The 27,632-nt window shown below is 39.8% G+C and overlaps 1 protein-coding gene across 4 annotated transcripts; it reads right to left on the reverse strand.

The window, feature by feature from the left end:
• Positions 1 to 771: 771 nt before the first annotated feature.
• On the reverse strand, positions 772 to 27,024 carry LOC124186524. 4 transcript variants are annotated; one of them, XM_046578309.1, is made up of 7 exons: positions 26,723 to 27,024; positions 25,990 to 26,118; positions 22,222 to 23,524; positions 6,522 to 6,761; positions 3,780 to 4,624; positions 3,051 to 3,333; positions 772 to 2,746 (listed from the first exon to the last, which is right to left on the reverse strand). In XM_046578309.1, exons 3-7 carry the CDS (start codon positions 23,360 to 23,362, stop codon positions 2,559 to 2,561), a joined length of 2,697 nt encoding a protein of 898 aa, XP_046434265.1. In that variant the 5' UTR covers positions 23,363 to 23,524; positions 25,990 to 26,118; positions 26,723 to 27,024; the 3' UTR covers positions 772 to 2,558. The 4 variants fall into 4 exon arrangements, with proteins under 4 accessions (XP_046434265.1, XP_046434267.1, XP_046434264.1 ...); XM_046578311.1 differs by having other exon boundaries at positions 26,953 to 27,008; XM_046578308.1 differs by lacking the exon at positions 26,723 to 27,024 and adding an exon at positions 26,282 to 26,430.
• Between the last annotated feature and the right edge of the window lie 608 nt (positions 27,025 to 27,632).

The following is a 27,632-nucleotide window of genomic DNA, read 5'->3' on the forward strand; positions in this document are numbered from 1 at the left end:
ATATACTAGCTTCTTTTTCACTTTCTCGTAGCTATCCGATAATCGATTTGTATTAATAGCTAAAATTGTTTGCGTAAAACAACGATAAGAATAATCACTACAAAAATGACGTGATTAAGTAATTGTTCGTTGTGTGTTTACAAGAATCCGCACTACGTGAACGTTTTCTTTAACGGGAAGAAGAAAGAATTTGGAAAATATCGGCAAGACATAGAGTTAAACTTTTCCGATATTAATAAACGTGTGATATTTGTCGTCAATGTTGACCGATCGTTATATTATCGTTTAATATCAAAAGATTACTTCGTTTGAGCGAAAATTTCTTAATTCTATTTTATATGTATAATATATATAATAATATAGTCATACATCTACGTGCTAGGGTAATAACAATAATATAAATATTATTATTACGTTAGTTACACCTTGGGGGGGGGGGGGGAGATTTCGTTATCGCATATATATGTATATATATATAATATAAACTCTTATAATATATTATATATACCATACTCACGTATAATATAATTCTCGGCATGTATAAAATTTTCAAAGTATAGGATAAAACTATACCTGTATATACCCATATACGCGTATTTGAAGAAGAAGAAGAAGAAGAAGAAGAAGAAGAAGATGAAAAAGAAAAAGAAAAACAACAATGGAAATGAGAAGAAGTATAAAGACGGAGAAGAAGAAACATTTGCAGGACTAGATGCTAAAGTAATTTTTTCTCTTAGTTGTTTCGTTTCTATCTTTTTTTTTTTTTTTTTCACGTATATGAATATTGTATATGTCTTAAAATAAACACGTATATATATTTCGAGGTTTTCTTTTGATCATCGTTTTGTTAATTACGATTATTATTTGTGTCGTTATTACAAAATATAAAAACTTTCTCTCATATTTTTCAATACGTCGTTTGTATAGCTACTAAACATTTCATTCTTCCTCTATCTCTCTTCTTTTTTTCTCTATTCACTTTTGTTATTTGTTTTTCGTTTTTTTTTTTTTTTTTTGTTTCTTTACAAAAACGTGATTGTTATTCTTTTTTTTCTGCGCGTTTTGCCTTTTTTTTTTTTTTTGTAAAAATATTTTTGGGCTTCATCTTTGGGCGAGCTCTGTGTCGTTTAAATCTACGTAACTATAAACGGTTAATATAAAATAATTCGTTTGTTCTTAAATTGTAGTTTGGACTTTGGATTTCCTGATGATCATCATCATCATCATCATCATCATCATCATCATCGTACACTGCGGACTATATTATTACTCTTATATGCTTATACATGTATAATACTATACCTACCACTATATATATTGTATAACAAAACCATAATTATTCACTTATACAAAACTAATCGTTCACTAACAATTAGGACTTCGTCGTCTAGGATATTTCGCACCGAGAAAAAAAAAAAGGAAGGTTTTCCTTGCGTAACTATTTCAACGTGTGTTAAAAAAAAAAAAGAAAAAAAAAAAAAACATTCTGTTCCCTTACCAATTTTATCCGGACAAAAATTTACCGACTATTCGTATCTTTCGTTTTCATACAAATATATACGATCGTGATTATTAATTCACATCCGTCAATGATTAAGTATATATGAAGTACAGATGCATAGAGATATTCGTATCCTTATTTAGTTGGAAGAAAAAAAAAAAAAAAAAATTACAAGCGCCCATTTCGTCTCGACAATGAGAATAATGATAACAATATCAACGATTAAATTTCATTGCTTCGTCTTCCGTCGGATTTTTCACCATCGTAGACTTTTGTTTCAGATTTTTTCTAGTTTCTTTTTTTTTTCTTCTTTTTTCTTTTTCCTTTCAAATGGTTAATTTTTTTTTTTTTTTTTTTATTATTTCAAGATCGGAAATCGATCGGCCCCGGTAAATTTGTTCAGCTTCCCAGTATGTTCCATCATACACCGTTATTCGTTGCTCAAAAAACTGAGATATTCTATTTCCTATCGGTATATCGGTAATAATAATAATAATAATAATAATATCAACAACAATAATAGTAATAATAATTTAACAACAATAGCAGTATCGATAATATTCTACGTTCCCCCGCGTACGCATATAAATAATACATCTACACATCGATATTATACCGTGTATACGCATAACCGATGAGAAGAATCTGATTTCGGAATATTTCTCTTTCACACAATTATACACCGCACGTACCACCTGTAATAATCGTCGGAGGTCGGACCGAACTGGGAAGCTCAGCGAACTCTGACTTACGATTAATATCTAGAGTACGAATAGTTATGCATAGGTACGTATTTGTTTATAATATACGTATATAGCGCGTACCTGTGTACGTATACTGAGATTACGCGAGACGTTTATTATAGTATAGATATATATATATATATATGATGTATATGATTAATGAATTTTGATATGATTGCTTGTCGTACGTGTTATACATACTTATGGTATGTGTATGAATGCAGGTATAGTAACGTTTAAGCTTGGGTATTTAACTGTTGTATAGTTGTCGATGGGCGTTTTTCCGATTCGATATCGACGCTCGATCTTATTTACTAATTAACCGCCTGCAATGGGGTCCCGCTAGCCGGTGCCAGGGATAAGGATTCTCGTTTACGTCTCGAAACCCGACGTCCGATGTGAAGCACGACGTCTCCGGCTTTGACGGATTTGAATTCGGCAATCGCTTCGGCGTGCGTCATGCCGTGGAGAGGCTTCGAGTTTATCGACAGTATCTCGTCGCCTGGAAATTGTAATTTTTAAAATTTGTTAGCTTTTACTGATATTATTTTCAATTAAATTCATTATTTTTTCTCACAATTGATTGTTTGTTTTTTTCTTTTTTTCTTGCTTCCACGAGCGTTGCTCGTAGGTTTTTCTGTGTTGCCAACATAAATAAATATCTAGTGGAAAAAATTAGCCGTCTCAGATTCATTGTCCCCAAGTGTACATAGGGGACGTATAATTGCACTTCCATGGCGTGGAAACAAAAAGAGAAAAAAACTGTATCGCATTGTCGAAATGATTAAAATCCATCGGATACCGACCTTCCTTCACGGTTCCCAGATCCGAGGCCTGTCCGTTACGGAATATCGTCTTGACGTAGATCCCCATGTTACCTCGAGGGCTGTCAGTGCCCCCGACGATGCTGAAGCCGAGAACCTTGTGACCGGGGCCCTTCAGGAACCTGGCAGTCATTATCGTGAAGGAAACTCCACCTTTCCCCGGTCTCGGTAGAGTGCAGAACCTCGACTCTTCGCCCTCGAGACTCTCGTCGATGTCCTCAAGCTCAGAGTCGGAGTTTAGACCCTCGTCGGTATCCTGAGCACCCTGGAAAGAAATGTTACAAGGAAAATTAAAATTAAAGTAACGATAAATCAAAGTCTTCACGATTTGTGATCGTTCGATTCTGCTTTTTATCCATTGGGCCGTTCTTCGCTTTGATTAAAATCGATTATAGTAGATGTTTGACGCGTGGAGTTGCCTGGTGAATAAAACCTGCTGTGTGTTTTTGAAATTTCTCTACACGTCAGCTTTTAAGAATGTATTGGCTATACATTGTCGACCAAAAGTGAGTGTCTTTGACAATATTGAATACTTTGCGATAAGATGAAAATCTGAAAAAAATCAACCACAATAAAGGCGATAAGAAAATCGAATAGTAATGTCATGTTATGTTTCGGAAACTTCATTCCTAGAAGAGATATTCCATCCCGGAACGTTTAATTTCTTCCTTTCATATCCTACCCTTATTGATCACCGTACGAAAATCTCACCTGCCAAACCTTGAGGCCGTTCCCTGACGAGTTTGGAATATTGGCAACACTGCGGCTGTTCAATCTCCGTCCGTTTTTTTTTCCAGCAGGACTCCTGCGGGTACCAAGACTCGATGGTCCCTCGTCAAGGGAGGTCAGAACGCCGACGGAACCGGAAACGGACGAAGGACTAGCCTGATTGGGCCCCGAGACCTGGCCCCCGATCTTGAACTCAGTGGTCCTCTTCCTGGGCGTCACCCTCGGGATGTGAACGCTCTCGTAGGTCGAGTCCGAGTGGTTCCTGGACTTTGAGACACGCTGGAAGCTGACGTTCTCGTACGAGTGGCTGTCCCGCGTCTCCGAGTGACTTCGGGCCAGGCCGCAGTCCCCTTCGGCGGGCCCGCGCCCCCTGGGACCCCGAAACAGGCCCCCCACCTCGGGGGCCTCACGTTCCCCCCGATGCTCCGAGTTGCTTCTGTGCAACGCGCCGCGCGCCGGCCGGCCGAAGGCGACGTTCTTCTGTTGCTCGTCGAGTTCCGCAAAGCTCCGGGAAACCTGAGGGGGCCCATTGAAACGCGGCGAATTTGGGACGCTGGTTTCCGCAAGGGTCTCGAGGTTGTCGTGGAAAGGATACGGCGGCAGGGACATGGGCCCGTCTTCCGGGTCCGAGTAACTTCCCGCTGGGAATCCCTGGCTCGCCGAGGTGCTCAAAGGGCTCGGGACGTAGAAACTCGAACCCGCGTCCTTCGCCCCCGCTGGGAAGACCTCCGTCACACTCAATGCCTTACGCTTTCGGATACCGGCGTTTATCTTGCTGAACTTACTCCGCAGCACCTGCTGGATGTCCGACAGACCCTTCGAGGTACCTGCCAAGCGGGAAGAGATGTGGTCAGATTTTATTTCGAACGCTTCTGAGAGGCTGAGGATTGGAATTGACAAGTTTGCTGGATTTTTTTAATTTCCAAACTACGGGGTATTACAAGTTTTGAACGGTCGAATTGTGGAATGGTTCCAAGTTTCGAATCGTCGAATCTATTGGAATGGGAGGACTTTTTGATCGATCAAATTTTTGAATGGTTCAATTTCCAAATGATCGAATCTTGAAATCGTCGATTTTTGAAACATTAAACTTTGATATGGTCGTATTTCGGTAGAGTCGAATTTTGTAAAGATCGAATTCTTGAATAGTTTAAATTTTCGAATGGTCCCATTTCATTGCGGAAAGCTGCACTGCAAATTGTAGTCGATATGACATTGTACATGTTACGAAGGTTTGTAAAAAAATTTCGGAATAGTTCAAACTACCAGAAAATTTGATTCACAAAATGAATCCAAGTTGTGGTTACAAAATATTTGATAAATTGCAGAAATTTTTTTAAATTCTGAAGATAAAACTTTATGCAGGACTAATTATTCAGAGGCATCAACATTCAAAAGTTCTAACTGTTTAAAGCTTTGAAATATTCGACTCATGATATTCTACATCTTCGCCATTGTGAATTTTTATCGTTTAAAATTCGAGAACAACATCGAATGGACGTGGTTGAGGAGTACAGAAAGACATTCCCGATTTCCGAAATAATTATACCTATTATAACAGTATGCTTTTGGCATGAAATTAAACTTGCGAGTCTCAGACGATTTCATGATCCGAAATTTAAATAGTAAAATTAATTCAAAAAAATTCGCTACATGTCATTATCGATGTTGCCCAAAAATTTGTAGCAATTATTTGAAAACTTGTCAAATATGCGATGGGCACATTTTGGCACAACAAAGGCTCGGTCATTTTCAACAGTTGAAACGAATAAACACCGATTGTTTGTTATATGCCGCATCGGAAACTTGCGTCTGACTCACGAGCCCGATCGTCGGTATCAAGAAAAAAATATTGCTAGTATTTGCCCGCACAACGTTGCTATGCTGTCAGCAATGTAATCACTGCACAGATAGCGCGTGCAATTAGTCACTCGGTCGAGAGCCGGGGTTCAATCTCCGAGCCGAACTAGTCCGCGCGACATCTGGTGGCGAAAAATGCGTCACTCTAACTGTCCCATATTTAATTTTAAAGTAGGCGTTTCGTTGTATTTTTTGCAGCGTATCGATTCCATGTGCGCAAGACAAACTCTCACGGCTTGCACCAAGCTGTTTGTACCTTCGTATTCGTACAATTGACCTAAAACAATCCGCTCATAAACCAACGCTTGGCGCCATATTGCTTGCTCTTAGTCACGCCCCAATGCATATTTACTCGCAATTGATATAACGCAAACTGCATCGTTCGACCCTTTCGTGCATACATTCTTTGTTACATAGCTTTTGGGGTCACTGATGACGAATCTGAACTCGAAATATGGAAATTCAAAATGGCGGATCCAGTATAGCGAACAAACAAAAACAACGAGACGAAATTTTTTTTAAAAATTCTGTAAAATTTTCTGGTGTGCATTAAGTTTGTGTAAAAATTGCCGTTCGGTTTTTCATGGTAAATTAGCTGAAAATCCTTTTTTTTCGTCGAAAAGTACAAATTTCGATCATTTGGTTACATACGCTACTTTTGCAATAATTAAATTAATAAACAAATCCTATATTTTTTCTATACTTGGAAATATTCCAGGGTACATTTAGAACCAAAAATCTCGGCAGTTGTTACCAGAAAAGTAGTTCGATAAATGAAAAGCTACAAAAAAAAAAAATAAATAAATAAATAAATATGGGACGCTCAGCGACCCGGCATGAATCAAAGAGATAAATCGTGTATACCTGGCAGCCTGAGGGAACTGGTTTGCAGGATTTTCTTCGGCGAGGACCTTTCCTCCAGGGATTTCGCGGCTGGCGAGACTTCCCGGCTCGTCGGCGTCGATCTCACCGCCTGGATAACTCCTCTGCTCGCTCCTCCACCTTGAATCAGCGACTCCTGAGGCTCCGGAATCTCCTGGACCGAGCATCTTCGTCTCAGCTTTCGCCACCGCTGGCTTATGCTCTTGTTCCACAAGTTGATGTCTGAAAATTTTTTACAGGTTAGCATTAAACGCGATGATTTCCAATTTTCACGCTAAGCCCATCCAAATTCGGTTTCACTTTATACATCCTATCCCTGAAAACATTTCATTTCTTGTCACTACGCAATCCTTTAAAAACGTTATCGCATTTTGCCAGGACCGAAAAGATATTGTTCTTGGTACAAGATGTAGATTTATTACAGTTTTTTAGCAATGAATAGAAAATTTAGTATGCGAATTCCGATTTTGTTCTTGACTTTTCTTTATTTTAAATTCTATACATCTTATCTTGGATGAAACAATCGTAAAGTGTCATCAAGCGTTATTTGGTCCAAAAGAAAGAAAGAAAGGAAAGATGAACTAGAAAAACGGATTGGAATTTTATTTCACGTATGATAACTAGTTAATAATAGTGAAAGAATTAAACTTTCATATTCTCGTAAGTACTGGTCTATTTTGTGTTCGCCCAAAATTGACCCAACTCAGGAAGCTGATGCGAAAAAATCAAGATGGCTGCTAGCGCTGTGCGCATAATGATTCCCACGCGAAAATCACTAAGGCGTGAAGTTGTCTCTAAGCGTGTTGGTACGAGTGTCGATGGTGTGCAGCACACGGATTCAGTCCGAGGTTTTAGCGATGGGATATGTAAATGAATCGACACAATACCGGGAATAGATTAATTCTCCACACCAGCGGTTAAAGAAGCGTTGCAAAATACGAGGGGAAATGTCTCATGGATCGCGAAAAAAATCATTGCTTAAACTTAAGTAGGGTGAAGTTAGCGACGTTGACTTTAACGAAACGCGATTTGAAAAATCCGTTATTGTACAATTCTAGACCGACTTTCAAGGAGCGTTCACTTTTTCAAAATACAAACACATCTTTCTTGCTGTTACTTGATATCTGAATTTCAAAAAAAAAAAAAAACCCCAAGGATCCAAGTAACCGTTTTTCGCGAACATGCATCGTTAGAGCAACGCTACCAAATTCAACGAATATAATTTGTCCGATTAAACGTTTCGAGCAATGTTCCATTGCGTGGACGATAAGCTGCGGAGCATTTGGAACCCGAAGATAAGAAACAACGCAGCAAAATTGTTCGCGTATTTTTATCGCCAGTTATATTATTGTAATTATTCCTAATTACAGTTCAGTATCGTTTCCATCTTCACCGCTTCCTCGGGCCATTCCACCGTCCCTGGAACGAATGGAATGTTTTTCACCCCGATAGTAGCCAACCCATTATGCAGCACCCTTGAAAATCCCTCTTCCTTTATGACAGTGCCCCGGATTTTGGCCCCCAGAGGGTTGCGCCGTTTTTTCTTTCTACTCTCGGTCAGTTCTGCTTCTGGATTAATTCGCGGCTTGAATTTCGGTTCCAACCACTCGTCGGAGACTCTGCATAACGAAACGGGAACTGCTTGATAGTGAATCAGCAAATTTGCAGAACGCTCCAGATTTCCGCGGTTGTAAATTATGCGCGTACGTACGTAACGATTATACATCCGTCAGCACTCGTGTTATTTGTATACCGGTTTCCGTCGCGTAGCTTCATTCTGATTGTCGTGTAAACCGTATACTCGATGTTTTAAACCACGAAACATTAACGCGTCGAACGATATTATTCCAGAGCTTATCTTCCCGCGTTGCGATTAAACGACTTTCACTATTTGTCTTTAAATTTCACGTATCGTTCTTTTCTTCGAATAACGCGGGATAATCGGACGTAACATATTTATCTTATCTAATTTCACAGGAGGAAGAAAAACCTCTTAAACGACGAATTTCGACAGTCTATAATCCTCCGGTTCTAACGCCATTTCAACCTCAAGTCGCAGCATTTCGAGATAAAAATACGCGAAACCGATAATTATGGCTAGCATGTTTAGCGCCAATAGAATGTGGGCTCGGTTTGAAAATCCCTTTGAGAGCGATGCTCGAGCGACGATACATCGATCTTCCGATACATTAATACGCCGTAAACACGACACTCTTGACGCTGGATAATTTATAAACACGGGAAAAATTCACATGTAAAAAACGGTAAAAGAATTTCGACTCAGGAGCGAGGCGTTCACTTATGGGGTGTACGCACTGCACGCGGTCTGGGCACGCACTGAGGCATGGATGGATGGATACAGTGGGGCCCAATGTATAGGTCGCGTGTCTCTGTGCGCTCGTGCTGCTTCAGGGAACTCACACAGCCAGAGTCCCAGAGTTGGTGAAAAGTATACACAACGTGCACGCGAGGCGATGGAAATTGCGGGAGAAAAATCAGGGGGACGTGGTTGAAATTTGGAATTTGGAAAGTTCCGAATTATTTGCTCGCGAAACTTGAAGTTACGGCTTGGTGGAATTTCACCACATTTTTACTTTCAGTTTTTCTCATCTTTTCCACCCACTCGTCGAGTAATTTACGCTGCGTCAGTATATATATTAATTCCCCAAATTTCACTCTATCGAAACTTTATTTTTTGGAATTTTGTTCAACCGTAACTTGAACTTTCTGAATCTTGCATTTCGCACCTTTGAGTCGTCGGCTTCCCGGCCATTCGAAACTTTGTCGTTTCTTCAAAGTCTGATTTCTTTGCTTCAAGTTTCGCGAGCAAATAATTCGGAATTAATCGCTTTCCGAGCTTCATCCCCGCTCCAGTAGTTGCAACCGCATGTCGAGCAGACCCTTGCGAACGTAATGAACCATCGGTTCGTCAATTCGCAATAGAAACAGAGGAGCTCACTATCGTCGTGAAATTATGCTCCGGAGAAACTTTGGAGTTTCGTTAACCACCGGTTTTTTTTAAATTATTTTTTTATTATTTTTCATTCCGTTACGCACCCGGAGGGACGATTTTCGATTTTTCCATCTTCTTTCGTTCCGTCGACGCGTATGCCTTGGAAACAACGTTCAGCCGCCGAGCACGTGGGAATTGGAAACGCGGATCACGGCACGTTTTGCCCGTACATAAAAGTACGTGGATACGAAGTACGCTCACAATCAGAGTCCCATTTTTGCTTGTGTCTGTGCAAGGCGGCGTTTTACGCCCAGTGACACACGTGCCCCTTGCAATGCCCGTTGCCAGCCAGTCGTGAGCTCAACTCGAGAGAATGTTTGTTTCATGGCCCATTGTGGCGGGGCCCCGACCGTATGCTTCGTTTGACGTAACTCTGCGGAGGGGCCCGGCCGAAGCTGACCCAACAACCCTGACTCCCAGGTCTAATCCGAGCTATTCCGTAGAAATTACTCGCCGCGACGACTGACAATGAGTGGTCGTCGGGTCTCGGTACCTTTTATTCCTCACTGACTGCCCGCTGGCAAACAATTTCAAAAGCTTTCTGCGACGAGACTGTTCGCGGTGTCCGGTAAAAAATACGTCACGAATTGAAGGACGCTTAAAACGGAACATTTTCTGGGTACGAGAAAAATTCAAAGACAGTTTCCAGCGTTTTCAAGGACAATAAAAAAAAAAAAAAAAATTCAAGGAAGTTTTCAGGATCACTGTTAAACACAGCCATATCCTCTCGTCCACTTTATTACAGAGCTCATCGAGACCTTGAAAACTCTTCGACGCAATTTTCCTCTATCTGTAAACGTTTGGTCAGTGTTTGCACAAGTGCGTCATCTTGGTTTGCAAACATCGTCATATTTCCCAAACTATTGTCCTGGTTCTAACGAAAAATGGCCTAGAACATCGCCAGACGTTGTAGCTATTCACGGATGAAAAAATAATCACAATCGGTTCGGTAGTTCTCGGGTCGTAAGCGAACATACGGACAGAAAGACGTTGAGTTTTATACGCGGTGTGAATTCCTAGCGACTGCACGATCCGTCGTCTGCCGAAACTTGACGCGCGCGCGCTAAAATCCGTGAGCAACTGTTTTTCAGGGTGACCAACTGTCTCTAACCTCAAAAATTTTCACACTCGCGAAATCAACACAAATGCCACCGAAAAGTATCAACATTTCTACGCTGGCAAATTTTAGCAGACGACGGACCGTGCAGTCGTTAGGAATTCACTCTGTACGTAGAAATATGTTTAGAAAAAGAACTTTAAGAGCCACTGAGGGGAATTCAATCTCGGCTAGATCGATTCAGCGGAAAAGACAATTAGATGAGGAAGCCTGCAGATTTTCTAAAAACTGTTCTTGAGGAGAATATTCGTATCCAGCTGTATGCGAATTTCAATTAAAAATTATGGCTCATCGGAAAACGATTCCTGTGATAAATAAATGAAATAATAAATGAAAATGTAGCCCTGGTGAAAATGATTTCCAAAATTTTCGCAAAATGTTCAAAAAATAAGATAAAAATTGGCATATTTCGTAGAATTTTTTGAACGAAATCGTTTTCGCAAAAAATTATAAACAAGCGTAGTTTCTCGTCAAAAACTTGTCGATTGCCACGAAAATTAGTATCTCTTCGTTATAAAAAAATCTACAAGCTACTGCAATGTTTTACCGAAATTTAACAATTCTTTACAAAATAAATAAAATAAAAAAATTAAAACCATACATATTAACAATTTCTGTAAAAATTCTTAGCAGTAGCCTAAGTTTCAAGCTTCAAAGCTCGGAAATAAAATCAAATCACTCCGAATCTCTGCATTAACACAACGTACCGCGCCTGGGCTTTAGACCGCGCATTGTGTAGTCTAGAGTCTAGATTACGGAACGCGCGCAGTCTTACAAAACCAGACAAGGCACAGCGTGTGCGTCATGCAAGGATCTAGGGTGAATAAGTCTGAAGTAGGCGAATGAACGTGGGACTTGGTTAAACTTGAAAACACGGTCCCAAAACAGACGGACACTAGAGATAAGGGTTGCGTTCGGGGAGATTCGAGCCAAACAGCAGCAACGGCACTCGTTCCTCGTTTTTTTACTTTCACTCTCCGAGATACGGCATTTAGTGCAATTTTATTCAAGTCGGAGTTTCATCGCGCATCAATTAATCGACACTTCTTCTCAGTGGTCTTAGGTTTGTTGTTTATTTGTTAATTTTTTTTTTTTTTTCTTGCCGATCATTTATTCTCACCGGAAAAGGAAATGCTAATGGCTGCTTGCTGCTTGCCGCTGCTCGAGCTATTGTTTCGAAAGCTTTGTTTAACCGAGGATATTGTCGTCACCTTGGCTCAATCACGAATCATCCAGCTGATCAATTGTATTTTCATTAAAAGCTGTGGGACGGTTACGATATCCGTGATGGCAAGTTTTTCATCGTTGATTCTTGACATTTTTACCAACAAAAGTAACGAAAATTTCAAGAATAAAAGATTTACCGTTCAGGTTTCCCTGAGAAGATGTACATAAACGCAAAAATTGAACGAATTATGTTTTTATTTTTCCTCTTTGGTCACGAGTTTGGCCTCCTTACGACAATGCTCGCTTATTTAACTGTTGTTTACTTCCGCTCGGAAAACCGAAAATTCTTCGTCAAATTTCGGCGCTACGGATATCGTACTTTTGCCATTAAATACGTCGACCTGTACATTCTGTCTTGGCCGAGTTTTACGAGGAGATGAAAATCGATGATTTCAATTTTTCCCACTCTCTGGGGGAGGTGGAAAAAATATTCCGCCGTTTTTTTTTTTTTTTTCTAACGAAACGAGGGAAAAATCTCGCGGGGCGTGGTTCGGCGGACGTTGCAATGCGTCCGATTGATTACAAGTTGGGAACCTCTGGTGTAATTAGAAGCAACGATGCGTGTACGTGCATCAAGCGTGTACATCATTTACACACACACACGCATAAGCGGTCGAAGGAAGTCTGGGTTGGCCCATTGTCTGCGTACAGTTAGCCGATAGTGTGTTTATCAACCTACGGCATACGAATGACAGAAGAATCCCATTTAGACGTCACCGGAATCATTTTTGTGTATATGTGGCGATAACGCGCGTAGGAGGAGGAGGAGGTATTACGCATGCGGTAAATCAATATTTTATACTCCGTAGGAATGGTGAACGAGAAGCAGTCAGCCCACATACACGCAGGTCTCGGCGATATTCTACTCCGAGTCCCTCCGCTTAATTAACTCGACGATGATTAATAACGTGAAGATTGTTGTATTAGCCCCGAAGTGAAAGAAAATTAAGAAGACAGGAGAGGGAAAAGTCATTAGAACGAAAGTTACGTTATACCTATTATGTGTTAGATAAAGGCTGACACGTACGCTCGGTTATCGGTACATGTATAGGGCATTCCACGCCAGTTCAACCTGGATTTTACCCTTGACCTCTCAACATTTGGTTCGCGGTTTTTTATGTGATTTTTCTCACTTTGAAAGGTGCTCCGTTTTACATAATTTTTTTCTTCCTTTATTCGAATCTGTTTGAATTTTTTACAATTTTTAGAAACGATTTTATCGCCCGACCAAACATTAAAAATTTGAAAAAATTCTGAAAAATCCTGCGTCAGACATCAAAATTTTCAAGCTTCGACCCGGAGTGGGCCGATTTTCCCTTCTTACTGTTTTCAAGCTTTTTCCAAAAAAAAAAAAAATGAAAAAAACGTTGAAAAAATCAGAAGCGAAAGTCATTTTTTTTTTAAATTAAGAAGAAAAATAAATCTTGCGAAAAATTTGCGTTACGTTAATGAAATCGTTTCTAAAAATTGTAGAAAATGCAAATTGCGTCGAAAAAAAAAAACAGAAAAAAAGACAGAGTACCTTTCAAAGTGGGAACAATCGTAGAAAAAACTGCGCGCCAAATCTAAGATGTCAAGGGTAAAACCCAGGTCGAATTGGCGTAGAATGCCCCATATATATATACACACACACACACACACACACATATCTACCTACAACGGGAGTTAGTCAAACGATTTACAGCTGAAATCACAACTCTGCTTCGTTTATATACAATTCTGTATACACTCTGACGCCTTGTGTAAGTCAGAGCCTGTAATATGATAATCGATATCAGCATGAAATCAATTGAGGGGAATGAATTTTTAAAAGAGGGATGACGATTGCCTCAATTAGTAACTTTCAATGAACGAGACTTAATCAATTAAAGATTTCAAGTAAAAGTAGAATCGCAAGGTTTTCTCGATATATGAAAAAGTTGATAGTTTTCTACCGAATTCGATTTTCAACGTCTGTCTACCTCTGACCATTCAGAGGAATAAAATAAATCGTATACTCAGTTTCGAGATAGAAAATATTCGGTTGACTTTGATGTTGGTTTACGACAGGTTGGAAATACGCTGATTTCATGCTCAAGGTGTTAAATTCAATGAATTTTCATCGAATACGATCCGACTTTGACGAACGAGGTTTAGTTTTGAAAAAGTGAAAAACCGAAGGCTTGCAAAAAAAAAGACAACTGAAACTTCTCAACTCGTTAAGTATCTGCACACTTAATTTTCACCATAATATTGCGTATGGGAAAACCCAAGGCCTCGTCAAACGCAACTGCAGACACACCGTTAAAAATGTTTATAAATTTACTAAACAATCTACCGCCCAAAAGATTTATCGATTTACGAAATCAGCTTGAAAATTTACAAATTCGGTGCAGCGATCAAAATTACTACGCGCAATTTGTCCCAAATTTTCAATGAAAATTTTTGACTTTACTAAAACTTGTAGGAAAAACAGAAGAAAAAAAAAGTAATTTGAATTTACTGAATTCAGTCTACGATTGTAAATTGAATAAACAGCAAATTTGTGGTGAAATCACTGTTCCGTATCCGAATAAAACTTCCAACAAGGTGCGGAAATTTTTGATAAAGAAATTTTCCAACAGTGGAACTGATACTGGGAAAAATTATCCATCGACAAAATCACAGCAATACTTATCGCGCGCATCGCATGGTTCGACTCGGCATGCACTTCTACGATTCACGGAGAGGGAAATACGCGTGCATAACAAGTGTCAGCAGTCAGAGGTCGGTGACACTAACAAGACTTTACAGCTCCGCACGAACAACTTAACCGGCCGAGTCTTAGGATTATCCGCTCGTTTCTGGATCTCGCATTATCGCCACTTCCGGTGCGGTCGGAAGATCCGCACGAAACTCACATCGTTGGGTAAGAGAATTTGAATTTTTTTTTACAAATTTTCACAGATCCCTTAAGACGGCCAATGGTTCACGACGACTTTTGAAAAATTTGATCACAGTTCAAAGTCGATTTATGTTTCATAATCATAGATCGTCTTACAACGAAAAAATGTTTGGCCAAAGTGACATCGTTTTGTAAAGAATTTTGAATTTTTTTTTACAAATTTTGACAGATCCTTTAAGACGGCCAATGGTTCACGACGACTTTTGAAAAATTTGATCACAGTTCAAAGTCGATTTATATTTCATAATCAAAGATCGTCTTACAACGAAAAAATGTTTGGCCAAAGTGAAATTCGCAAATTAATGAAATTCCTTTCGACATTGTGAACCAAGATAATCGATCGTAACTAATCGTACGATCATTTGTTTTCAAAATCCTACATCATGCAATTCAAAAACGATGATACGACGCATCAAAAGGATTATTAATCAGAATCCTCACAGCGGGGCAAAATAAAGCCGGATTGAGAAGTAACCGGATTTTTGACGGTATCCATTTTCCACTTTATCCTCCGATCGCATCACTCGACACGAACAAAGCTCCTGCATGATTCGTCGCAATAAGATCTCACGGATTATTACAAAGATGACTCGATGGCTCTTTGATGACGGTTTCGTTCCACAAGCCCGGTAGCCCGCATGACGAACCTGGGCGTGTAATTTTCCCCATCGTGTAATGTTTCCGTATTACACGTGCACGATTTACCGAAGCGATCCGTCGATAACGTAAAGTCTGACGGATCGAAGAGGAAAAACGGTGGAAAGAAAATCCTTGCGGTTAAACGGAAAAAGGAAGGGAGGGAAAAAAAACGAAAAAGAAAACTTATACCGCTGAAATGTCACAACGTGAAAATAATATCGAGCTTTCGGCCGATTAAAATTGAATTACATACGCTGACTCGTTGGCGTTACCGTTGTAATTTATAAAGTCGAAACTACGCGCTTGTCCGACGGTTCCTGTAACGCGCTATGGGTTAAGTCAATATGTGACGTCACCGCGGTCCCGACGAACACCATAAACAATTTTAACTACAAGAAGGCCCTTTCAGTCCTCAGACGTACATATGCTAGGTAGATTTGGATCTTGCGTATAACGAATAACGATGTAACGTCTACTTGGAAATGACAATTGGAAGGCAAATAAACCCAATTGCACCGTTGCCGCCGCCTCCTTAACAGCCCGTATAATATCGCAGTTTAAATATATGTGTGTGTTAAATATATATATATATATATATATATATATATATATATATATATACACGTCTTCGCGGCGTGGAATAAGGTAGATAAAAAGCATGCCGATGAAAGGATTTAACGAGGTTTTCTCACGAAGGTTCAATATCAAAAAAGGTATTTCGGAAATTTATGCCTCGACAATCAATCGATCAATTTATCGATTAATCGAAGTTACCTTACGATAATTCTGCTGGCAGATTATTCGATTTATCGGAAATACGATTCATCGAAATTGTCAATTAATTGATGAATTGAAAAAACGATTGATCGATAAATTGCACAGCAATGGAGTGTAGATCGGATTGCATTTGAATATATTTTTTTTTTTATTGGTATAGGAATTAACCATTTACGAGAAAAAATATATTTATCATAAAAGCGCGTCAAACTTTCGACAGAGCATCTCAAACGGAATATCTCACTGAAATATGATCTCTTAATATTGGTATTTAGAGGCGGCAATTTTATTTTTACCATTTTCCATTCAAATAACGGTTAAAAAAAAATCGGGAAGTTTCTTCAATTTTTCTTTCTCGTAAATTGCTTGACTCATAAACCATCCAAATACAGATTCTTATAGGAAATTTTACGCTCCATAAAAAAGTACAGATAAAGAATTTTCCTAACTCTAACCGATTGAGAGATATTTAAGACGACTCAATGTTCATAATCGAATATCTCGAAAACGCTTAGAGTTAGGAAAATTCTATCTCTGTACGTTTTTGTAGAGCGTGAGATTTCCTGTGAGAATCTTTATTTGGATAGTTTGTACGTCGAGCCATTTACGACCAAGAAAAATTAAAATATTTACTCTGTGTTTTTTTTTTTTCACACGTCATTTGAATGGAAAATCGAAAAAATGAAACAGACTCTTTTAAACATCAATATCAAGAGTTTATATTTAGCCGAGATATTCCGTTTGAGATGTTGTGCTGAAATTTTGACGCGTGTTTGAAGAGAGAAGAAAATTCTCTCTTTTCCGAAACCTCTAAATACAGACGGAGAAGAGAACCAAAAAAAAAAAAAACCCTACACACAATATTTTTCTTCATTCTTTCGTATCCCTTAGATAAGGAAGAAAAAAAATCGCGCCTGCACGTTAACGTTTTACCATATCCAAAAAGCTTCGAGAAAGCGAGAAGCCTGCGATGCGTAACAACATCTCAGAGAGAGGGATGCTGTTGGTTTTTCGTGATAAGCCGAACCCCGCATAGCCGCTGTGTTTTGATTCGAGATTTTTTACCCGCCAGTCCGTCCCCGTCTTCTCTTTCTCTATTTTTTCTTATCTCAAATGCCTGGGAGGCGATAACGAGCTAGTCGCGCCAGCATTGCTGTTCTAAAGTTCACTCTCCGATGGGGGATTACATCCCATATCATCAAATGCCGAACGACGGACGGAGAGCTTAGCTTCTCTGTTTCGCCCGCGGCGACGACGTTTTCTTTCAATTTTCATTCGCTATAGTCATTTTTTCCCCACCGTACGATACTCGTTCACCCCTTTCGTCGGCTATCTCGCATAAAATTAACCGAGCCGATCTCCGCCTCGAAACAATAAGTGTGTGAAAATAATTTATGCAATGAGAAATAATTTCATTCGTTACAGTGACTGGAAAAATTCGGTAAATCAGGCATCGTTGAAAAAACTGTTTCAATATCGTTGGAATTACGAAAAACGAGGTATCGTCGATCCTTTTTTTGGCAATTGCAACGCAAAATCAGTTTCTGATGATCTTCGTCGAGAGAACAGGTGTGTGTATGTATACACACACACGCAAATTCACACCTACTTCAAGATCAACATTGACGATCGTACGCTCAGCTATGCGTGCATCTGCATACACGCGTCATACTTCGCATCATTAAATCGTATACAGTATATGTTATAAGCAGCTTTTCGGATTAAAGATTCAACAGGCGTACAGTCCGGTAGAAAAATTGATAGGCCAGAACGAATGATTCACGGATCAGTGGTATAAATTAAAACTGAACTTGAACAAAGTTCGATTACAACGAATATATCATCTCTTTACGTATTATAAAGGCAATTTTTTTTCAACAACGAAAATTCAATCGAAGAATCTTTAACGGTCGATAACCGTTTTTGTTTATCTTATTTTATTCGAACACTTTTTTATAACGCCAAAAATCGATCTCACGATCGAACGTTGACGAACTTTTCACAAACGAATCATGCAATTGTAAATTTTTTATCATTCATTTATCCGCACGAAACGAACTGTATTTAATAATTCATTAATTCTGCGATAAAAAAAATGATACAAGATTGTAATTATTATAGATCGGAATTTTTTCGGATAAAATTCAGGGGATTAAAATATTCATCTACACGTGAAATAGAATGATCACGTTCTTCTACTTGAATCAAACTACATTGATTTAACTATTAGTCACAGTTTCTAAGCAACTTTGTAATTTGATGTTTTTGCAATTGTTGTAAAAAAAAAAAACTGTCAATATCTGGTACAAACACGATAACATGCACCCTATAAACCGATTCAGCATCGCCGATAACACAAAGCTAAAAATACGCGAAAATACATCCTTCGAATTACCAACAATACAACCATTGTATAAAATTGGCATAATTGTATGAAATGAAGAAAACGAAAAGCATCGTACGACGTGCGGGAGGATTGAAAAATTGATTACGTATAACGAATGATTGCCGTACCCTTGGAGTCGCATACATCGCACAAGACCATTTCCGGAAGTTGAATTCGGAAGTAATCACTGCTGCTCAAGCTCTGCATTCGTAGTATAACAATAGACCTTGGCGTAAAAAATCGTCTGCATTTTCCACCCCGAAATACGTTAAATATTACAAATTAAAAAATAACGCCCGACGATGCGTTTATTAACCGGAAGCTGATTAATATCGTTCGCGAAACGAACGTGTCGCCGGAATTGTCAACGGCGTGTTAACGGTTTGACAGCTACGTTTCTACTGTCGAGTATCACATCGGACGTACTTTAAGCGTGTCTGGGTGCCGACGGCTGGGATGAGGGGTGGGGGGGGGGGGGGGGGGGGGGAGGGTGAAGGGGGGGGAGGGAGGGAGGAATTTCTCATTGTGGTTGTGAATGCGCGCCGACGGAGAGAAAGTGAGGATGCAGGGGATGAGGAGAGCCCAGATCAATATTAGGGCGTAGACTGAAGGGATGCTGCTGCTGCTGCTGCTGCTGCTGTTTGCAGGGGTGGCGGAGCGAGGATCCTGCGGCAAGTTGAGAGGCGAAAGGATCGGAGGAGTCCTGACACAAAGAGAACCGGAAGCGCTTGCCTCGCCCGACGCAATTCCACCCGATGAGATAAGAATTTGAAAAATCTCCGAGCCCCCCCCCCCCCCCCCCCCCCCCCCCCGGATTATTCAGCCTACGATTGCAATGATCTGAATCGGGAAACCGGATTATCCCTTCGGGATATCGAGTCAAACTACCGGAGGAGGAAATGAGAATTCGGGAAATATGTGTAAGCTAGGTTGTGCCAAAAAAAGTAACCTATCGAATGTACGGTCTTGAAAGGATCTATTTGATGAGAAGATTTGGAAAAGTTCTTAGCTGAATTTTAAAAGGTGTCGTTGGACGTTGGAAATTTCTCATTTTTCAACGGGAGAATTTTTTTCTCATTAAATAGGTCCTTTTAAGACCATAGATTCGATAGGTTGGTTTTTTTGGCTGAATATAGTTTGAATCGGGAGTTATAAAGAGCGAAAATACTGTTCGAAAAATCTCTGAACGTGATTGAAATGCCCCTAAGAATACCTAATAAATCTCAGCAAATTTCAATCAGACAAGGAAAGATATCCAGAATTTCAAAAAAGATTCGCAGATAGTAAGAATATGATTTAAATTATCGCGAAATTTTTTCGGGAAGAATTGCAACGTGGTTTGTCACAGGACTCGAGTGGCTCTGATAGCGGAGTTTAAGTTTCTCAAGACTCGGTGTTTATCGTTATATTTAGTCTACCGCCATCTATGAGGATGGAAGGCTCTTCTCATCTGCGATAAGTCACGTTCACCCGTCTTGAAGTATAATTGCAGAGTCGAGTGGGAAAGGAAGGAGTTAAAACGCTGAAACGTATGGAAGGAGGTAAATAAAAGAAAAAAAAAAAAAAGACCCGTGCGTGCAATTATAATCCAACTATGTAAAAGGACGGAAATGGTTCCTTTATCAATTTTTTCAACGGCACCAACAATTATAATCGTTATTACGATGCATGCGTAAATAAAATATACGTAAGTGAAGCGGAAAGGAAGAGAAAAAATATTTGTTAGAATAGTTCAAGGAACTGTTGAATCATTCTTGGTAAAAGAGTTATTGTAAAATCGCGGTTTTAAATTCCACGTCGCAATTGTCCGCGCAACATTTTCCCTCGATACTGTAAATTATGTCCAACGTGGGTGTGTATAAATAGACTTCGAGGTAACGGACGTGCATTTGTAACGTAGAACTCGGCTTTAATTATGAGGCTAACGACGAGCTGTTATCGGAAATTTGCGCGATGCGCGTAATACGTCGAAACCGCAAAACTCCCACACGACAAGCGTATTATATCTGTTGCAAATACGCTGGACGGCGAGTCGCCGCGAGTCTCGAAATCAGAGAGGCACGCGTTTCGAAAAACCGGGCCAGCCGCAAAAAAGTTAAAAGAAAATGACAAAAAACAAACAAACAAACAACACCGGGCACGGTTTTAACGCTGAGAAAATCCATATGCGACGACATATGCTCGGGCCCGACACCCTGACCTGGCCCACCACTGCCTGGCCGTATGCGACATGCAGGACTCGGGAAGGCGGCTTGGGGATGAGGACTAAAAATAGGGGACCGGGGCCCGGCTGCCGGAACCCCGTAATGGAAATTAACGCGGGGTGCCGAGTAATTTTGGGGCTTGGTACGGGGATAAATAATTCGCTTCATGTTGGCGAATTTTAGTATTAACAAGCGCCGGGCGATCAGTCGATTGGTCGTTTTTTCGACAAGTCGATTAATCGAGTTTTTAGACTAATCGTTTTACCGTTTAATCGATTAATCGACGATTTCGATTCGTTTACCGAAGGACAAGCAGAGTTATTATTTCGAAGCAACTTGGATTTGTGCGACGGTTCGATTGATCGATTAATCATTTTTTCGATGGATAATGGTGAAAAAAAAAAAAAAAAAAAAAATTTACAAGGTAGAAAAACTCAATCATCCAAATTATAAATTGCTTCACAGGTATCGATTAGTTGCTGTAATCTATGGAGAAGAGAATTACAACTGTTTAGATTTAGATTTCAATCTGAATTATCGGGGAAATCCAAGTTGGTCAAAGTCGCGGAAGTTTTTTTTTTTTTTTCCTTTTCCACCGTTTCGAAATCGATAACTTCCTCTCGTCGCAGTGAATCTAGCGGAGAATATCGACGCGACTTGAAAGACCCAACGCCTTTTACAGGGTGTCCCGTTTGAAAAAAAAAAAACATGCTTTTGGGTCCGGGGCCTCTTCTGGGCCCACTTAGGCATAATTTTTGTTTTTCAAATGGAACGTCTGATTTTTTTCATCGAATTCTTTTGATTCTCGTTGAAAAGTGATCAAGTTGGTTATTATTTGGTTTTCGTCTTCGATCAGGCCCAAAACGTTGTTTGAAGTATTCTCGTGAATAGAATGGCGATGCTTCGATCTTTCCGAGGAATTTGAAAATAAAAACGAGTTCTACGGCGAACAGATTTGCTCAACATTGAAAAGGGTCAAAGGCGATTGTTCGCATCATTTTTTGAGCATTGCCAAGCATTTAAGAACCGCTGCCATTAGCGTTATCCGATGTACACATATGGAAATAACATTTTGGGCCTGTTCAAAGGCGAAAACCAAAATACGACTAAACGTCAAACTTACTCACTTTTCAGTGAGAAATAAGAAAATGTAATAAAAAAAAAAAATAGGAGGTTCAATTCGAAAAACAAAACTTGGGCCTCAGTAGGCCCAGCAGAGTCCCCCGGACCCAAAAACTGGAATTCACATCCGACGCCCCCCTTTCATATCCACCAACTTTTGTCCGAAGTATTTTTCAATTCAATCCTTACTCCCCGGTATATCTGGGAATATTTTTTAACGTGAGACACCCGGTTTGAACGTAAAATTAAGGTACAAAAAAAAAAAAAAAATTACCTTTGTGCTGTTCCTCGTTGTCGGAATGAAGCTCGACGTCGTGAAGCCTCATTGACTGAACCATGCCGCGCCAAACGCTCCTCGGTCTGCTCCTCCTGGCGTTAATGTCCTGCTGAAGATCGGCGATCTGCCGATCCGACTCCTTGACGAGTCCTTCGAGGATGTCGGGTCGCTGAAGAGCCTGAACCGGTTGAGTCCTCGAGTTCGTCGCAGGTTCTTCGCTCCTCGAATCGTCAAATCGATTACCCGGCGGAATTTTCTGGCCGCGAGTTAAATCCACGACGATAGCAGGATCGGCTCTGTCCCGCAGGACCTCCTTCCGTCTCCTTACCGGAACCAAGGGGGCCTCCGATTTCTTCGACGACGATTCAAGGGCCCCTGATTGCGGTCTGGCCGCGTGTTTCGGAGGCTTCGAGCCGCAGACTTTTTCCGCTTTCGTATCTTTGCGCGCGTCCGTAAGTTCCTTGGTCAAAATCCTCGGCTTTGTTACTTCCGGTCTCGGTTTAATACGTCTGGCAGCCTCGCGATTTCCCTGATCTACCTTCTTAACCGGTTGATATCCGGCGCCGATCGATCCCTCGAACATCCGTTGGATCCTGGATATATCCGACTGGATTTTGAGCGCCTCGCGGCTCGGATTTCCGGTCGCGTTTCGCAGCTCCGTCGCCGCCATCCTCGAGAGCAGTTTCACGTCCGTCGAGTTCGCCGATCTGCCGATTTTTCCGCACCGCTCGGACGGCGGCGTGTTTCGCAGCCTCTCCAGGTCTCGCAGGTTCGCCAACATCGTGCTCTGCGGCCGGAAGTTGCGCGCGTTTTTTGCGGCCTCGACTTCCGAAGGAACCGTAGCAGATAATGGCCGACCACCCCCCCTGCCGATCAGCTCGATCGGCGTCAGCGAACCGTCGACGAAAACCGTTTCTCGGATTTGGTTTATGTTCCGCAGCCTCGGAACGCCGATTTTGGGACCGTTGGAACGAGCGCAGCCCTTTTCTTCCCCCCTCCGCGAGTCCGTTTCACTATTTCCGACGGGCGGTGGGCCCGATTTTGGGACTCTCGGACCACTCGCGCGCAACGGCGCCATGCGGAGCAGCTTAGGAGCGTCCCTTGGATCGTCCGTCTGCAGATTTCCTCTGTACACCATTTTTCCGTTGGACTTGACGCCTTGGAGATTCGGTTTTTTCTTCCGCCTGAGTTTGGGCCTTGTGGCGAAAAATTGGGCCGATTTCGAGGCAGGAACCCGCGACGATTAGACTCGAGTTATCGCCTCTAGAGGCTGATTAGTTGCCCATTTCTCAACCGCAACCTGTGGAAAATTTTTAACGAGTTTTAAATTCACAGTTTGTTTGTATCGTCGTGGTGGTAGAATATTTGCAGGCTCGGTTTATCAAACATTTGTCAAACCGAGTTTCAAGGCTACTTAAATGGGAATCAAACGTCGAGAAGAACAAAAAAAATTCTAACCACCAATCTCATTTTTACCAGCGATAGCGAACGTGAAGAAAATCGCAACGTTGCTATGTAATAAAAAAGAATCTGAACAAATTCGGATAACATAAACTAACATTTCAGCTGTTTAAGAAAAAGTTTTTTAAACAGATCGTTCGAATTGGAACAACTCTGGTGGTTTTTATCCGATTTTCATGTTTTTCGAATTATTCCGATCATCTTCAAGGATCCGAAGTTGATATCGTGTAATATGTCTTGAATGTTTTTCGGATAATTTTTGTAAATCTAGTGAATAAAAGAAACTAACCTGAAAACATTAGAATTTCATTTAAAAAAAAACTATAGTCTAACAATTTCTAACGCTTTAAGTACAAAACATTTTCCCGAATTCGTTGACGTTTTATCTTGTGTTATTCGAATCTGCTAAGAATCATTTCATTTCTTTAATAAACTAGGATATCGTTTCATTCTTGTTTACCATCATGGTTGCAATTAAAAACACTGGTAAAGATTTGTCGAATAGTGAAGACTTGATTTTTTATCTTCTCCCAACTTTAGATTTGGACTGCGAGAGTCCCATTCGGAATTTCAATTCGTTTCAAATTCGTCAAATATCGACATTGATCATCTTGACATTGAGACTAATTTCCAGTTTATTTATGTTGATCCGTACAAATTAAATATCTTTGTTTTTAATCGTACAGCTGTCTCGTGTTTCTAGAATCGAAGAAAGCAACTCGATTATTTGACGGCTTTACGTATCGGCGGAAATGAAATACATGGATAATTAATTTTACTCGTTTCCTCTCGAATCTATCGGCTTTCGGCACTCGGAGAATATTTCGCCATTGATTGAAGTGATAAATACTTCGAGGACGAATAGAACGTTGTTTTTTGTTTTTTTGTTTTTTTTCAGTCAATTTTCGAACACTTTGTACGAGTTTTTTACTTTTTCGAAAAACTTGGTATATCTGCTGAAATGCTTAAAAACGACTGGATAAAAAAAAAAAAAAAATTTCAAAACCTCTTTAAATTTTTGTAAGAAACTACGGAAAGAATATACCTACAAGTCATGGCACAGGCGTCGATTTTTCGACGAAGAAACGTCCCGCGAGCAAATATTTATATTAACTATATTTTGAAAAGAATGCCCGTCGCGAAAAAACAATACAACGTACGAACAAAAATTTTATTGACACAACAATGTACAGCGATCAAATAAGGCGAAACAAATATTTGATAATTTAAATAAATACAGTTTTAATTTACGATCAGAATTCTATTTTCGATCAGATCATTCTTCTTCTTTCTTCGTCGAGTTTGTCTCTCTATTTTTTTTTTTTTTTCTTTTTTAATCAGAAATCGATTCATCTTCGAATCGAAAAATATGACTACCTCGATATTTGGGTGCAACTGTGAAGAAAAAAAAAAAAAATTGAAAAAATTCTTTCCCTACGTAACTTCGTATGACATTCAAAAACGCGTGATTAGTCGGAGTATATTTTAACCCAAATAAAGCAAATTTAAGATTAGAATTTCGTGCAGTATCAGCGTGGGGAAAAACGACGGTGATATAAGAAATTTATTGGGTGTCGATTAAAATGTTCTAAAACAACTTTCGAACCGATGTAAAAATATTTCGTAACTTCGATCCGAAGGCACGGCAACTGGCTAATATTATATTCAACAACTTCCGAGGATATTTAACTGCATTTCCGAAGGCCAACGATGTGGGTGGATGTATGTAGGCAGAGCTGTTCCCCACCTCGTATTTTAATACACGGTAGGTAGGTATGCACATATGTACCTTCCTTATAAGTTACAACGCCCGCGTCTCAGTCCTTTCCTATGTTGCAACCAAGCAAACGTAACGATATGCTAATTTCAGGATTTAACAGTAAACATCATACATGTATACGCCCGTTAAAGTATCCACGCTGCTGCACCTGATGTTCAATTAGTTCTTACCCCTTCCGAATTAGCCTCCTCTAATTACTTTCTCAGATATAATTGTAATTATACACTGTGCACGCGGTTAGAGAGAGAAAAATAAAAAAAAAAAGATACATCCCAGCAAGTCGACTAAAAATTTTTGCCTTTTTTTTTTTTTTTTTACAATTTTTTAATGCACCGCCAAGCCGTCATATTTATCCAACGGAAACGTGAACGAATAACTTAAACGTAAAGTGGACCGTTTGATTTTTGTAACAGTGTATATTTAGTTGAGTTGCGATAAAATCAGACTGTCGTTGGTGTCGTTCTATACGTCACATTGGGTGTAGTTTTTTTTTTTTTTTTTCTTTTTTTTTTCTTTTTTATTACCGTCGATTATAGTTGCGAATCGCGATTCTGGGCTCTGTGTGCTAAAATTCAGGTCGAAGGCCTTGCAGAATCGATGCAATATGATCGCAGCGGTTATTGCGGCTCGTGGTTGTCGTTTCGTTTGAGTATCTAGGACGATTTTGCAAATTACACACATGCATGCATACTCGTATGTAGAAAGAAATTACAGTCGAATGTATGTATAACCGAATTCGCAGAAGTAGTTCGATCGATCGATTAAATTTGATCCTATACGTATACCGATAAACATATTATACGATGTAATAATTACCATTAAACGACACTCTACACGAGCTTGTAACAATGAATATTGTTAGAGGTGACAAACAAACGCGCTAAAGTGAAACTTTGAATTGGTTATTGTACGTGGTTAATCACACGCGGAGTCACGGTAATTGAGCGGTATTGGTGAGAGAGGATGAAAAAAAAAAAAAAAAACAAGAATAAAACAAAAAACGAACCAGAAGAAATAATAACAAGAATAATTAAAAACTCGTCAGAAACCGGTCTCGCGAAAAGTTTGCCATTGAGAAAGGATCGATTTAATTACACGCACAGTACATTACACGTATTATTATACCACGGTATTAGTTATAACATTCAAATTTACTGTTAAAATATAAAAAACAAGAAAAAGAAAAAAAAAAAAAACGAGTACAACAGTGTGGCATTATCGTGTGTTACGGACGTTCGGAAAAAAACGTTCAACAACCTTTCGCCCGCATGAAGCGCAATTTTCCTTGTACAACGTGCGTGTGATAATAATTATAATAATAATAATAATGATAATAAAAGAGGAAGAGTGTAAAATGAATTGAGAGAAAAAAAAAACAAAAAAAAACCGATCAGGATAATCAAATTGACGTTTGTTTCGCGGGGTAGTTTTGTATTTTGTTAACTTTTTTCTTTTCCTTTTTGATTCAATGCTTTTTCTCGTTATACTTGGCGGAAAAACATTGTAGCCGAGTGGGACGGGATCGACTTCCGTTTCCCCCAAGGTGCTCGGAGCTTCGCGACGCGATAGACACTGAATGACAGAAACGCGTAATCACATTCACGTACCTCTACACCTCTTCCCCCCCCCCCCCCCCCCCCATCTCCATCGCTCCCTGTCTCTCTCCCTCTCTCTTCGTATCTACCTCTCACTTCCCTTTGCTCTTTATATATATATATGTATGCATATGTATATATATATATATATTATTACACATACTCGTTGACTCTACCAAACTTCTCCCACACAAAAAACACACGTGTATCATTATATTCCACACCGATCGCCACCTCGGGCTTCCATATATACGCGTTTATATCACCGCGCCGGATATATTATAATATATATATATATGTATATATATGTATATATATGTATATACACTAGACTGGTGGAAAAAAATCGACTAAATTTTTAATTTTTTTTCAAAGTTACATGTTCAACGGTTGTAGGAAGAGGTAACGAGACGCCTGTTATAAATTGATACCTTAATGTTAATATTCAGTGGCTTTTGAAGGAAATTTTTCGTTTTCCATTTAATTGACAGGAGAAAATGGTTTTAGTAATTTCTGAAAATTGTAGCTCGTTAACGAGGCAATTTACGTCCTGTACATATTTTTGTAGGGTA

The sequence above is a fragment of the Neodiprion fabricii genome, chromosome 7, assembly GCF_021155785.1.
Source record: "Neodiprion fabricii isolate iyNeoFabr1 chromosome 7, iyNeoFabr1.1, whole genome shotgun sequence".
Classification (NCBI taxonomy): Eukaryota; Metazoa; Arthropoda; class Insecta; order Hymenoptera; family Diprionidae; genus Neodiprion; species Neodiprion fabricii.

Excerpts from the sequence above, each read along its gene's own strand:
- LOC124186524 (XM_046578309.1), bottom strand. The coding sequence starts at position 23,362 with ATGGTGTACAGAGGAAATCTGCAGACGGACGATCCAAGGGACGCTCCT. Across the intron at positions 6,762-22,221 it reads CAACGAGGAACAGCACAAAG|ACATCAACTTGTGGAACAAG; the intron begins GTAATTTTTTTT and ends AAAAATTTTCAG. Across the intron at positions 2,747-3,050 it reads TCTGGGAACCGTGAAGGAAG|GCGACGAGATACTGTCGATA; the intron begins GTCGGTATCCGA and ends TACAATTTCCAG.